This window comes from Dermacentor albipictus, chromosome 1 (genome assembly GCF_038994185.2).
Source record: "Dermacentor albipictus isolate Rhodes 1998 colony chromosome 1, USDA_Dalb.pri_finalv2, whole genome shotgun sequence".
Classification (NCBI taxonomy): Eukaryota; Metazoa; Arthropoda; class Arachnida; order Ixodida; family Ixodidae; genus Dermacentor; species Dermacentor albipictus.
The window spans coordinates 364595809-364611223 of NC_091821.1; the positions used below are offsets into that span (position 1 = coordinate 364595809).

Sequence of the window (15415 nt, forward strand, 5' to 3'; positions counted from 1 at the left end):
GGACTCCCGCAGCCCCGACGTACACGAGGGCCGTATTTTTTCTCGTTTTGCTGTTCCCTGGCTCAAAGCACGAGAACGTTTGCCAGCTGATTTTCCGGGCCCACCACCCACGGATTTGCGCGGCACGCAACGCGCGCTGAACGAATCGGCTCTTTTGCGCAACCCCGAAAACGAAGTAGTACCTGCACCCGCCAAACACGCGGAACGGCCACGCCGCGAGCTGCTCTCGTCAACGCGCGCCCCGCCAGCGCCACCGCACGCCGTCGCGCTCCGCGGGACGTGGCTCCATCTGTCGACGACGTTGCAAAATGCGCTTGAGGAGAGCCTTCGAAAGCAGCAGGTGGTGTTGGAAGATGCTGCGGAAACAATAGACGGAAAAGAAGAACGCCGCCGTCTGCTCCGTTCCCATTGTTCGGAGAGGCGTCGCGAATCTTTCCGGTGTCTCGATGCGCCACGGAGAGCAAGGGGTTCGTTACACACCGGATAAGCGACGGAAATATTTGGGTTATTGTGGTCAGGCGCGTTGTTGTAGGAGCAAGGAGCACACTCGCGCGCCACGGAGGCCGCCGTGTTTGGGTGACTTAGCGCGCGCGGACAACTTGTCGAACTTTGCAACTTTGCTCGTTCGCTGTTGTCTCTCAGCTTTTTCTAATTGCTGTCACACTAATTCCTGCCAAATTTAAGTACTCACAGCTGCGTCGCCTGTTATAGCATGCTTCGTCCCAAATGTAACCAGTTACATGTAACTGATTGCTGAAGAAAGTAATTGAATTACAGAGAGCGTCACCGAATAAACAAAGAAATCGTTAAATTACAAAATTAGTTACATGATTGATTACAAGTAAGTAATTACATGTAATTATTTACGTACAAGTCTGGGTCAAATACACGCGTGGGACGTGATTGTGGGCGTAGCGCTTGATATAATTCGCGCTCGCCAGCTGGCCATATTAAAGAGCTGTACATAGTGATTGGAGTTTGCGAGTTTAAACACTAATACAGCGGAACTTGCTTATAATCTGAGCGAGCCACCGTGGTTGCTCAGTGGCTAGGGTGTTGGGCTGCTGAGCGCGAGGTCGCGGGATCGAATCCCGTCCACGGCGGCCGTATTTCGATGGGGGCGAAATGCGAAAACACTCGTGTACTTAGATTTAGGTGCACGTTAAAGAACCCCAGGTGGTCGAAATTTCCGGAGTCATCCACTGCGGCGTGCCTCATAATCAGAAAGTGGTTTCGGCACGTTAAACCCCATAATTTAATTTTAAATAATCTGAGCAGAAAGTCGACGAACTTCAATACACAGAAAGTACTCATTAAATTCCTAAGCCTTGTAAAAGCACCACCATCCAGAACGACAGAAAACGCTTCTCAATTCTGAGTTATATATAGTATATATCACAAATGAGCATACTATGTGGAATTCGCTGGACAGACAAATTTTCCGGGCCAACCCTCTTTTGCGCGAATATTTTAGCAGAAAATTATTGTAGCATAAGATTATTAGTTATCCAAACTGCTGGTCTGCACCTAATGTGGTGCAAAAAGATTTTTAGCCTGCAGCATAATAGCGAAAGACTCTAGCCTTTGCTGCAGCAAGCACTAGACACACTTGTGTACAGTCCTCAGCGTGTTGTTAGTCAAAAGAGTAAATGTCGCAAGATGTTAATAGAAATACGTATAGCGAGCGTATACATGCGCGCATGACTATTTTTAGACTCGGGACTCCTACCCACCGACCTCGAACATGTAGCGAGCGAATTTACCGTAAGACCAGGCAGTTCGGCATACCGGCCAAACCAGAATGCCGTGCCGGAAAGAGCATGCTTACGTACTACGCTGCAGAATGAGAATGAACCCTAAGTGTACTATCTCCTGAATAATAAAAAAAAAGATAGTTTGTAAAAGGCGACAGCATCATCAACAATGGCCTGCCCTACACATTAGCGTCTCCGCGCGGCGATTCTCGTAACCACTGCTCCATGCAGTTATCAAAACGAAAAGTTATATTGGAACCACCTGTACTCAAAAATAATAAAAAAAATACGCTTTCTTTTTGCTCGCTGGTAAACCTGAACGCGAGCAGTCTTTATCACTTTCCTCAATATTCCTTATTACTGTTTCCGCGCGTTTGCTTTTCCACCGTGCAGAAAAAAGAAAGAAAACGGCTTGTTAGGTAACTCCTTTGTAGCCGCCGGAAAGAAACGTTTTCTATTCAGCACAAGTCAAGCGAAGCAAACGCGTTCTGCGCTCCTAGTACGCGTACATTTCACACCCTACAAGAAGATAAAGCGAATCTGGAACGCATTCTTCCTCTCACTTCGTTCCTATATTTCTTTATAGTCTCTCTTGTTTTTTATGTCTTTGCTGCACTGCCTACTGCGCGAAGACAGGAAAGGTTGCGCGCTGTTATGCAGATGCGCGGGGTGCTAGGTGTGGGAAGCGCGGGCCCAGCTGGCGACACTATAAGCAAGCAAATATATGCGCCGACAAAGCCAGAAGGAGAGAGAAAGAAGGCTCTACAAAAGTGCGAAGTGAAGCACCCTCACGAGCGAGCACGACTGGTGATACGCCTTCTTGAGGGCTGCTTCGGCATAAGTCACGTGTCCGACACGCTTATCGCGATTTGGCCGTTGTGTCACAGACGTCTCGCGCACGCGCTCTTGTTGACAAGCCGGTCATCGAGGCGTGTCGAGTTGCGTGTCACATCCGGGGCGCGGTGACTTCAAGGCGGCCGACAAGGAGACGTCTGGCGAAATCGTTGGCGCCTCGAGACAAAGATCGCTCGCTCGACGCTTTTGAGACGCACGCGACGAACGCACGGGGTGAGAAGGTCACCCCGGAATTTCATTTCCGCGAACACAACAGCGATTTTTCACGCGAATCTGAACGACTAGAAGCATTACGGGAAAGGAAGAGATTATGCAGATCCCACGCACTGTGGGAATCGATGTAAGCGAAGCTTTCTGTGCTGTTTGCTTTGATTGACGATAATTACCAGTGATGCTGACGGCGAATGTTTCATTTCTTCAACGTTTAGTCCAACGCGAGAGTGGTAAGTTGATGTTAGACGTTACCTTGCGTGCACTACTGCTGTTTGTCTGCGTAGTACACAGAACACACAGGGAGAGGTGTTTGCTGGAAGCGTTGTTGTGCACCATAACTTCTGAGGGAGTTGAGCATTGTCAGTGCCTCGCAAGGCACATCGCACCGTGGCAGAAATATTAAACTTGAATTTGATTGTGGGGCTGTACGTGTCAAAACCACAATCGGATTATGAGGCCCGCCGTAGTGGCGGACTCCGGATTAATTGTGGCACCACGATGTAATTTAACGCGTCCCAAAATCTAAGTGCACGTGCGTTTTCCATTTCGTCCCTATCGAAATGCGGCTGCCGCGGTCGGGGTCAAATCCGCGACCTCTAGCAATGCCATAGCTGCAAAACTACCGCGGCGGGCACAGAAGTGTTGATTTCACGGTCGACCGGTCGCTTCTGTAGTGTCGCCTGGACTCTGCGGTGCGATTTAATTAATGCGGCTCTGCTTCTGCATGCCCTGTGTACTTTGTGCGTTTGGCATAGCTGCATGGTTTATTTTTCAGAAATGGCATGAACATACTGTTCCGTACCTAGAACTTAAGATCATCCAGTTTCCCCGCAACCGCTGTCGCATAGTAGTAGGGTTTCCTTGCCTTCTCACGTAACCTCTCCCCCCCTGTCCAACACAACTGCCTCTTCTCTCTCCTCTCTACAGTTCTATCTACGTCCTCTCTGGACTCGCACGTTGGTAGAAAGGGAAGCGCTCCAGTTTCTACAATGCTTCTGAGGGGGGTCAATGATAATTACAGCTGTCAAGAGGCTAATGTGGCGACGCCCAGGGAGCTCCAGAGGTCATTGTGCACATTCGACGCGGCCCCATCCAAACGAGTTTCTCACGTCGCCTTTTCTATCTGACTCGCTCCTGGTATATACACACAAGCTCTGAACCAGCCCCCGACGCGGTGTGCCAGACAGCAGCAGCAGCAGCAGTGGGAAAGTCGAAGGAAGAGGCAAAGCAAGCTTCGCCTTAATAAACTAAAGGTAACGAAGATGTACACAGTCCCTACCTGCCCTGTTGGGACTACAGTCGAGGCAGCATCTTAACGCGCTTATAACATTTTGTGTTCAATGATCTAGGACGAGTTCTTGTCGTTTGTTGAAAATCGTCAACATTTTGAAAGGTGCGCCTTTGCACGCTTTGTTCCGTCGTACTTTTGTCTTGGAGGTCGAGCACCATGAAATACTGGAAATTTAAAGCATAGACAAAGTTTGCAGGCAGACTTGAAGCATGCATTTACATACATACATACATACATACATACATACATACATACATACATACATACATACATACATACATACATACATACATACATACAAAGACAGCACAGCGGATCGACTCTGTGACCGGATACCATCCGTAGTATGCGTGTGCGATGGAATAATAAACGGCTACAAAAACAGGAATACAAAAGCAAAGCAGATTGATAGACGTGCTGATCGTGTTGTCATCATCCCGGTCGCATTCGTGACTGCAGCACATGTCTACCTCGCAGCATTCGATATCGTGAGGCACGCAACGAACTGTCACCGGATGTCGTCTGTTTCAATATAACTAAACCACGCGGCAAATCGGGGACGCCGGCACTTTCAGTAAAAAAGAAGAGGGGAAGGGGAAAGTAGTTAGTTGACTCGCGCGCCCTACGTGAGGGGCGGTGAAACAATGCCGGTCAGAGGTGTCGAGGTGCGTCAAAGGGCTGAACGCGGCCGTATGGTGTCGGTGGCGGAAAGCAGCGCGACGGCTATTGTTGCCAGACCACCAGGCGCTGCGGGAGCCCACAAGGGCCGGCCGTAAAAGGACAGGCGAAAGCGAAGCTGCAGAGACCACGTCTCTCCATTCGCTTGTTGGCCTCGATGCGTACCCTCTGGAACCGGAAGTTCGCGACGGCAGGCGTGCGGAAAGTGCGGGGAGTGCTTTAGTAGTCGTGTTCCTTGATTACTTTTTCCTATCTGAGCGCCTAGTTAACTGCACTTCGAACGTCGTCGTTGAGCGAGTTCCGGAAGCGGGAAAAGAAAACCTGTTCGCGAACTTTGAGGGGAGCGGAGGGGGGGGGGAGGGAGGGCAACGACGATGAGAATTGCCGTAGCGTGCGAATCCGACGGAACTGCCGTTCCTTCGAGAGATAACGCCATCACTAATGCGCGTTAAAAAATACAAGAACACATAACTGCATCTCCGCGGCTTCGAAGATCGACGCGGCGCCACATGTATATGAAAACCCATTTAGAATTTCGCCACTCGTTGAGGTTGGAAAAGGGGAGGTTGCGCGATAGTACAGAGGCGATGGTGTAGGGGTTGGAGGACGGGACTTCGTGATGGAAACCCCCAAACTTGGGAGGATTTATTCTACATTATGTACAGAGAGGTGAGAGTCAAGTAACAGACGTACTGTCATTACGGGCCAGCAGCAACTCGGACGCTGCGGCCCGCGGCAAGAAGTTCGAGAGAGGTGAAACAGGGAATCAGGGCATATCCCAGAATGCTCAGGTCTCTCTGGAAGGCTTCTTATAAACCCTTCGAGCACTGCAAGTCACGTCATGTTTGACCAATGGGAGAGTCCACTCCGATGACGCCACTTTCAGCCAATGGTAGGCGCCCGTGTCGTGGTGTCACACCTGGCGGCTTGCTGCGGTCTTGCATCGCAGACTGGCAATGCACTTCGAACAAAGAGAAGGGGAGGGCTGCACCTGCTTCATTGTCGGATGCCCACCTGCTAATCCCGGCGGCGCACGAACTTGTTGGCATGTAAACTCGTTGCCTTAAACTTGTCTGCTCGGCCGCTTCTCTGGAATGCGCTTTCCTGCTTCTGCATTCCTCAATTAGCTGTGCTGCAATCTGATGTGGTCTGGGGAACTCGAAGCAATCGCAGGAACCAGCTCCATATCTAACAGCTCGTCCTCGCCCCGGTTGTTCTGAATGGCCGGTGAAATCAATTCGCTGGCCATGAGGAACGCTGATAGAAGCTGCAGGGTACTGGGGTCGAGCCACGTTTGACGAACTTCGGGATCCTTGGCCCTGGAGAACAGACGTCAAACAAACAAAACAGCACAGCGCTGCACCACGCGTAAGCGCAGGCTCTTCACCCCTGACTCGCCAGACTATTACTGAGTCAAAATCAACCCTGATCTTTTATTTCCCCAATTTCGACAAAACAGTTCCAACCACCCTTCCAAACCGCTATCCATTTCTCCCCGAATGCCGACAAGACCAGAGTACTATTGTTGTTGCAAAACAAAAGGGTCGTTGACGATGCAAACAACAAATGAAAACAGCCGAACATAACTTAAGTGGCCTAACTACACGAACAGCATGTTTCCAATCTATCGCAGTGGCGTACTTATCGCACGTAATGGTGCCACTGAACAATCTGGTCAACTTCACAAGTACGTAATCACAAGTGCACCAGCCTTGTGGTCACTAAACAGAACGCGTACTTGCATTGTAGGCAAACTTTTCATTCACGCTTACTCACGTTTCTGTCCTGAAAGTCCTACAGGACACGTGACATAAACGGACAATTAAACTTGCGGGACTTACACACTCCGCAGAACTCTTAAAATAATGCGTCTTCTACTAACTCTTTCCACGCACGCTCACTAAAGAAGTCAGAATACGGCTGCCCTCCACACACACTAGCAACCCAGTCATAAAGTCTGCTTCCTTCCGTCCACACAGGACACGCGCTAATGGAACTAAGAACGCTTCTCCGTGCAAATCAGGCACTCACTGAAAATCTACGCGCTTAACCTTGCAAAATTCAAAAACACTTAAAAAGAAAGAAGGTTAAATAACACACGCGCTTTACCCTAGGCCTTTCGACGATAACCTTGACCTTCAGGTTACTCACACACACAAAAAAAAAGCCTATCTACTTATTAATGAGCATCTCGCGAGACTACATGTTTACCTAAAACGCATCTTTCAAATCTCGGAGCTTTCTCAAACCAAAACATAAACAAAGCTCAAACTTTACACCTTGAAAGAAATCCTAGTCTCAAATCGCGAAAACTTTCCGATGCTCAAAAATAAAAAACAAACACTTCATTTCTACGGAAGCGCTCTTGGCCTCCCGTTCCCGATTGCTTACGACTGACTCATACTTTGAGCCGTCCTCGCGGTCGTCGCGGCTTGAAAGCTACTCTGGCTGCCGAGAGACAACAAAAGGGCTGACTAACTATCAGCTCCCCCAAGACGTTACGGTCTACTGCCAATTTGCGTCCCCGCGCCCCGCTTTCAACACGAACGCGATTGACCACGTCGCTACTCCCCACCTGGTCTCGTCCTGCCACCTTGCGTTTCTTCGAACTGCACGCTGAGCTATAAAAAGAACTACGGAACGACGAGGAGCTTAACTGCCCCGTGCCCTTTGTCCGCGTCCGCGCAGAACATTCTTCGCGGTCCCCGTTTGACCGGTGGCTCGACCATTTTGGATGCGTCAACATCGTCCTAGACGACCGCACCTTCTTCCTCGCGCCCTGCCCTTTTGGGTTTCTGGCCCTCTTTGGCGGCGCTACATTAATTACCGACTTTCGGTCTTTACCGCGCTTCTTTTTACGGCGCTTTCTCTTTGCACTCGCCTTCATGTCGCCTTCTCGTGCCTCGTGCTGGCCGGTACACATTTCGTCGGCCCGGATCGGTCTCTTACCCGCACAGTCTGAGTGATTTACATTTAAATCAACCCTCTCTCTGCCTCGACTGGCGGACAGCTCAACCGACTCTGGAACAATGCAGCAGGCTTTACTCGAGCTAGACAACTCGCACTCTTGCGAACTGCCCTCTACTACATTGCCCAGCTCACGCTGTGCATCGGCACACAGCCCGTCGGTATCGATCGCTGTCTCACGCGCACAGTCCGAATGATTATTAACTGAATCATCCCTATCTAGGCTATCTAGACTGGCGGAGAGCCGCACCGATCCCTGAACAATGCAGTTGTTCTCTCGTGGATTACGGAGCTCGCCATCCCGAGAACTACTCTCAACTGCATCGTCCAGCTCGCACTTCACTTCTGCACGCAGATCTGGCTCTACCTGGGTGCTCGCGTCTGTCGCGTCAACAGTACCCTTTTCCTCGCTAGCAACCTCGCTAACCTTACCAGCGACGCACACACGCGGTAACTGTGCCAATTTGTTCGCAGCTGGCCTAGCTGTCTCCACAGTCATCTGTTGGCACAGCACCTCGTCGCTCTCCTTGCGGCCTTTAACGGCCTCTGTTGCCACTAAGGCATCGTTAGCAGCTAGCCTTTTCCCTTCACTTATTAATCGGCAGTCAATCTCACAGGCACTACTCTTTTCGTCGGCTTCTGGCGAAAGTCCGCTAGACACTTGCTCTGTACTTCCTACATAATTCTCAGACAGCCGTTGTCTCTGTGCCAATAACTGATCACAATACTGTATCTCTTTGATCAGTGCTGCCTTCTCTCTCTCATACTTTTCCTCTCGCTCACGTTCGCGTGCCTTCTCACGTTCGTGACGCTGACACCTAAGAGTAAGTTCTTGAAGCTCCTGCTTCCATTCATTCTCGCGTTCTTCACGCTGACGCTCACTCCTAAGCTCACGACGCTCTCGCAAACGTACACGACGCACACGCTCCCGTGGCTCCTGTATCACTTCCCAAGCAAGCTCAATGCTTTTGTCATCATTGCCACTATCATTAATCGCTTTTATGATAGCTGGCGTTTCCATCCGTTCGTCCGCCTCAACTCCCAAATCGTCGCACACCAACAACAAATCCAACCTCGTCAACCTTCTAAGATCCATGGCAGCTGCCCCGACAGGTGGTTAAAACTGTTTTCCTTAATTAATTTGTGCAAACACACAATGCAACAAACTCCCGATTCCCAGAACTATCAAAATTGAACACACAACCTTTGAGTCTGGCGAATCATAAGGAAAAAAACCACGCGCTCACTTACGGTTGCAGCACCCTGCCATCCGGTTCATTTGTCCGCTGTTGCCGGTTCCTCCGGACTCCCTGGGTCGAAGGCTCGCTCCTTCTTCGCTACTCCCAGTTTCTTCGGACCTCTTTCGACGAAGGCTCACTCTTCTTCGCTCTTCCCGGTTCCTTACGATCTCTCTCGACGAAGGTTGATTCGTAGCGCTGCCACCAGCTGATGCATTCGGAGGCGATCCTACCGCTGCCAACCAGATGTAGGGGTTGTAGTACGGACTTCGCGGATGGAAGCCCACAACTTGGGAGGATTTATTCTACATTATGTACAGAGAGGTGAGAGTCAAGTAACAGACGTACTGTCATTACGGGCCAGCAGCAACTCGGACGCTGCGGCCCGCGGCAAGAAGTTCGAGAGAGGTGAAACAGGGAATCAGGGCATATCCCAGAATGCTCAGGTCTCTCTGGAAGGCTTCTTATAAACCCTTCGAGCACTGCAAGTCACGTCATGTTTGACCAATGGGAGAGTCCACTCCGATGACGCCACTTTCAGCCAATGGTAGGCGCCCGTGTCGTGGTGTCACACCTGGCGGCTTGCTGCGGTCTTGCATCGCAGACTGGCAATGCACTTCGAACAAAGAGAAGGGGAGGGCTGCACCTGCTTCATTGTCGGATGCCCACCTGCTAATCCCGGCGGCGCACGAACTTGTTGGCATGTAAACTCGTTGCCTTAAACTTGTCTGCTCGGCCGCTTCTCTGGAATGCGCTTTCCTGCTTCTGCATTCCTCAATTAGCTGTGCTGCAATCCGATGTGGTCTGGGGAACTCGAAGCAATCGCAGGAACCAGCTCCATATCTAACAATGGCTTTTAAAGCAGGTATCGCTTGCAGCAGAAAAAGGGTTAAAATTAAATCCTCGCGTTTTACACAGCGGCGACGGTACGCCCTTGCCTACCTTTCTTCAGATAACTATCGTGCGCTAGCATCGTGCGTTGCCGTATTCGCAGATGTAGCTGTGGCAATGCCATGGGTGCAGATCATATGATATCCAAACGCGCACAAGAACTGCAAGGCAAGCGAGAGAGTCACTGGCCTGGCTCGCGTTCGTATACTGTTTTCTGAGCATTTAGGTATACACACTACACTGTACATACCTGCGCCAACTCCATCAATCTTTCACCCTTCTTTTATTTTATCGAGCAGGGTGCAGTATGCCGCGTAAACAGGTGAGCAGCGAACCGTAAGAGGCGGTCGTTAATCATCCGGCTTAAGCGCTAATGGAGCTCGGTGTGACACTTCTCGGCTTTTACAAGGCGTGAAGCGCATTTTGATGGACTCTTTAACTCCACAGGCGTCCGCAGTCCGTCCTTGACAGGCGTGCAGCTGATACTCGCATATTTATGACGGCACGGGGATACGCCTGGGTGCAGTCGGCGGGCGCAAACACTTACGGCGCGCTCTCCTTTCGCATCCCACCGGCCGTCGGGGCTCGTGACGATCCCGATGCTCTCGAAGACGGCGGCAATACATACACTGCATGTATACACTGCATGTATACGCACCTAAGCTGTAGTAGCTTAGTTTGGCGAACGACGCGAACTTCTCCGGATCTAGCTCCGGGGCAGTTTGTTGACATTGTAAGCACACCAAAGTGTTTCAGTAAAGAAAAAAAAGAAAGCTACAAGCAGCAACTCGCAACAGTGTATCTTTAGAATAGCACGACTTGGTAACGTGCGCCCCGTTCTCCACACGTACTGTTTTCACACCGACAGGCGCACACGAACGCCACGCGTATGTTGCACGCACGTTGTGCCGACACCCTCTTCGTCTGGCCACATCGAGGTCGCGGCTAATCCACGGCCTCACTGACGACATACGGCTGAGCGGGCGAGCAAGAGCGAAGCAGAAAGAAAGAAAGGAAGAAAGAAAGAAAGAAAGAAAGAAAGAAAGAAAGAAAGAAAGAAAGAAAGAAAGAAGGAAGCCAAAGCTGCGCCGATATATAGGCGGCCTCTGTACGTGCGCCCGCGACGTGCATTTTAATGAAAGCGCGCGACAGCGAGCCGTTTCTCTGTGCCCACGTAACTTGGGAGCGTCGCTTTGCACACATCCGGGAGGCGCGCGCGCGGTGTGTGTGCGTTCGTTAGTTTGTATTTGAGTGCGCTGTCGAGTGTTTTATTCAATCGAAGCCCGCTTCAAGGCTGAAGTAGCGCGAGGCGCGCGCTGTCCGCTCTATGAATCATGCAGCGGCATAGCGCCGCGTGTCTGTTTGTACATATATGCGTACTGACCTTGCGGCGAGGGCATGGCTGGCGTGGACGGCGGCGACGGAGGGCCCGTGGTCACCGGAATGATGATGGGCCGCATGGTTGTTGTTGCGGTTGCGTCCGCGTCACATCACCTACGCAGCGAGAGGAAAACGCGCACGAGGACGTTAGAAAGGAAGTGTCGAACGGATGTGTGCACGCATGCATGCAGTGGGTAAAATAAAAGAGGACATCGGTGCGCGCGGCACCATTACGAACGGAACAAAAAGATTATGCGAAGCTATGTAACGCGTTCGAAAGGGGTCGAGGACGCTACATAGACTGTCGACGTGCACCATGTCAACACAAAGTTACTCACACGAATGATTTTGTGGCCTTGAAGAAGTAAGAAGTAACATGTGTACGAGTTGGGTATAAAGTAAACAATAAGCAAGACCGGAGAGCCGCTACGCGTCGACGTCTGTACACAACAAAGACATGGACAAATACTCCGCCGACGGGAATGAACACTTCTTTGATCTTGATACCCCGACATCCTTTCGTCTTGTGAATTGTTAACAAATCATTCGTTGCTAGACACAAAAAATACCTGAGACCTGCCCCCCCCCCCCCCCCCCCCCGCCTCTTTTTTTTTTACATAACCACTTCTGTGAATAACGGCCCTGAATACTATAACAACATTTAACTGTATGGACGCGTCGGTTTATTTCCATGCATAAAGACGAGATCGCTATCTATATTGCATGCAATTTGCCATCGGGCTTTTTTCCTTATCTTGATGCACTAAGTGTATCATTAGGGCTAAACAAAATAATAACGCCGCTGACAAAGTAGTAAAGCTTGCAACGTAAAGGGAGGCACAAAACAATTCCGCTATGCAGCTGAGCTTTCGAAACGCCTCGGTTCACTCCGCGAGTAAAGCGCGCGCCGTTTCGCCCAAGATGGCCAGCGAAAGCAGCTCGAACGCATTCAGCGGCAAAACAGCCCGGGCTTTGACCCCAAACACGCGCTTTACCGACGGCGTTATTCCCAGTTCCGTTCCTACCCACCACCCATGTTGCCGCGAGTGGCTAAAATGATGTGCATATATAGCAAGAGCAAAAAAGGACCGGCGGGGGACTGTTGCTGCATGGCGCCCCAAAACACCCGTAAGTTTCCATTTGGTTATGTATCCGCGCTGCTGATCTATACACACACACACACGAGGCATCGAGCCTGAACACCGCGTTCACTCCGGCCCAGGCTACGCACTGCTTCTCCTCCCTCCGAGCGGGATGCGCTGTCTCGAAATAGCGGGTCGCGCCGCACACCATGCGCGCCTCACGGAGAACCGTGCAGCACTACGAACGCTGCAACTGGCGCTAGCTAATCGGGGAATCTGCATGGGGCCGAATCAACAAGAATTTTAGTTCGTAAAAGATCATTGCCATGAGCACTGCCATTGTCTTCGCTGATAATATGGCCAGCGTCAGGATTGGCTCACGCCGGCTCTTACGGGCAATTCTATAACGTAAGAGCTTTTTTTCTTCTTTATTTTTGTGTGTTTGTGATTACGGTCCTTGGACCTGCATTGACGTGCGCTAAAATGATTTTTTTTTTTACGCTAGAACTTGTATATAAATAACATATCAGAAATCTCTGACGCCATAGAGCTGTTCGTAAGAGCACGTTCCCGGCCACTTGTTGATGCCGGACATATGATCATACTGTAGGCGATCGGCGAATGGCAAACGACACTTACGTAGGAAAAGCTTTGAGAATTAAGCCCTTCTCATTTGGTCGGCGTGTGCCAATACTGCATTGCTAATATACACCAATTGGATACTGACAACGGATCCCTGCTAGTGGCCATTTGTACGTAAGCGCTAAATGCCTCGTGAATGTATACGACGCGAAGGTCGAAATCGCAGAGCCCCCTTTGTTTTTCGTATAAGATCTGCTTTTTATTACCTGTCGACGTCATCACATCGCAGGCTGTCGCATTTGGTCGGAATTCGTTCTTAGTCATTGTGAACGAATTAACAGCTATGCGAATCCGTCCCCGTAATGATAGTTCTTCCATTTGCGTAACTATACGTTACGTGATTAGTCGGCCTCTTAGTTCCGTCGTTGATATTACAGGGGTATAGGAACACCTCGTTCAATCTCGATGTGTTCGTACTTCACGTTAGAGCAGCTTTCCGAATGTGACGTCTGTATAGGCTGACGGCAGCTCTATAGCTTCCACGGCGTTGCATAGATTTTGAGTGAGGTAAACTGGATGTGAAAGAGCCCCGCAGCGGAAATTTCACGGATTCTATATAGCCGCAGCAAGGCTATGGCCCGTCCGTTCCTCTCGCTGCTTAGTTCCGTACTGGGCTCTTTTCCGTTACCGCTGCTATGCCGCCGCGCGGCAGTCCAACTCGTTGCCGCTACCTTTTCCCACGAAAGCAATCCCCGCTCGAAAGCCTATTTCTGGGACCACAACCGGCGGCGGCGGCGGCGGCAGCGCTCTGAATGCTTCGCACCAAACAAAGCAACGAGACGCCGCTCTCCTTCATTTAGCAAGCAGCGCTGTTAGCGCATGCGCGGCTGGCTCATTTGAGGACGACGTTTAAATGTGCCCTGCACCAGCCGGTCTATCTGAAGTGTGCTTTTAGTGCGCACTCATCGGAGCAAGAAGCGCGCTGCAGGTTTCGTTTACACCGCGAGAACCTCCACTCCGTGCTTAGCTTCCTGTCTCGCAACTAGTACCAAACGCTTCCAAACTTGGCTCTCGAATGACACACGACGCGTACCGAAAGCGCATGGCAACTAGGGACCACAGGGTACACCACTATATAAGGCTAACTGTATAAGGCAGCGTCCGACATTGTCTCGCTGAAAACCAGTCTTTCCTTTTTCTGGAATAACAATGAGCATGCTATAATGTCTTGCGGCAGTCTGTTTTACAAGCTCACTTTACACCGGACAAACTGTTTTGAAATAAACACTTCGTGCATAAATCTAGAACGAGCAATACATTTCTACAGGAGATGAAAACTCAGCGATTTATTTTTTGTGATCGCTTTTACACAACTATACAGCCCTCAACTGGTCGATTCGAAGAAACGAGCTTTCAAAGTCTTCATTAAAGTGTTTCCTTTGAACCCACAGAATCTTTCACTTTCACATCTGCTATACTCTTTAATAGTTTCGTTAGCTGTCAGCTTTTTATCTTTACTCTCTCTCTCTCTCTGTTTTCCCTCAAACTAGTTAATTGAGACGAGACAAATAATTGTATCCCGCGAACTACTGCCGATACCCAAAGCGATATCGTGACGTTGAAAACTGGCTTTATACGGTATTCGTGACTCAATACTCATTCTATGGGAAATGACCAAAGAAATTGCGAACGCTCCTTAGGTAACAACAGCAGCTGTCAAACTATACGGCACACAACCGAAAGAAGTACGTTCACAGTATAAACACGGCAAAACCTACTCGAGGCTTACGAACCGTTCCGCTTCTTCCGCCCTTTTCCAAGCCTCCCCAAGTCGTAACGAGCCAAGTCTCTCGTCCGCGATGGTTCTCACTTTGTCCTGTTTTGACTAGGGAACGTGCGCGTTTGTAGTGAAAGCAGCGCCCGAGGAGAACCCAGGAGACGAGGACGCGGTAGAATCAAAAAGTAAAAGAGCGAACGGCGCAAGCAAAGTCTCCAGGGTGGCCGCCTCTTCGCCAACAGAACGTGGGCTGCTGACAGGATCTCAGCTTCAGCCTCACCGAAAACAATCGTGACAGTTTATTTAACTGGGACGAGAGGAGTGGGAGGGCCGGAAAAACAAGCAGCGAGCACGCACCGTTCGCCGCTGTCGATGCGGAGCGGGGAGGCACTTCCCTATGCGCGAACCTGTTCGTTGCACTTCGGATACTGCGTGCCAACTGCGTGTTCACTTGCAGCATTCGTATGAGAAGGATGCATAATTTTTCACGTGCCACGGCTAGCTAACACGAGGTCCCGAGATGTAAGGGAACATTGCTCGTAGCAATCTGCCAACTGCATGCTCCACTGAGCTCATCGGTTTGCTGGAGTAAGCTGGGATCGTGCTCCAGCTTCCTCGTAGCTTTTCGTGTGCGTGCGCGTGTTTGTTATACCATCGTGTGTGCGTGTTCCCGGTTTGTTCTTGTTAAGATACAACTGGCTGCACCA

The 15415-nt window shown here is 50.4% G+C and overlaps 2 protein-coding genes across 4 annotated transcripts in view; one reads left to right on the forward strand and one right to left on the reverse strand.

Moving 5' to 3' along the window:
- The window catches only part of LOC135911327 (uncharacterized), a 156309-nt gene that overhangs the window by 69066 nt on the left and 71828 nt on the right, over positions 1–15415 (reverse strand). For all 3 annotated transcript variants that reach the window (XM_065443555.2, XM_065443557.2, XM_065443556.2), the window contains exon 2: positions 11272–11381. In XM_065443555.2, coding sequence (XP_065299627.2) covers positions 11272–11347 — 76 coding nt within the window. In that variant the 5' untranslated portion in view covers positions 11348–11381. The remainder of the gene's footprint in view (positions 1–11271; positions 11382–15415) is intronic.
- LOC135911329 (uncharacterized) overlaps positions 1–15415 on the forward strand; it is a 147093-nt gene that overhangs the window by 16283 nt on the left and 115395 nt on the right. The window lies entirely within an intron of this gene.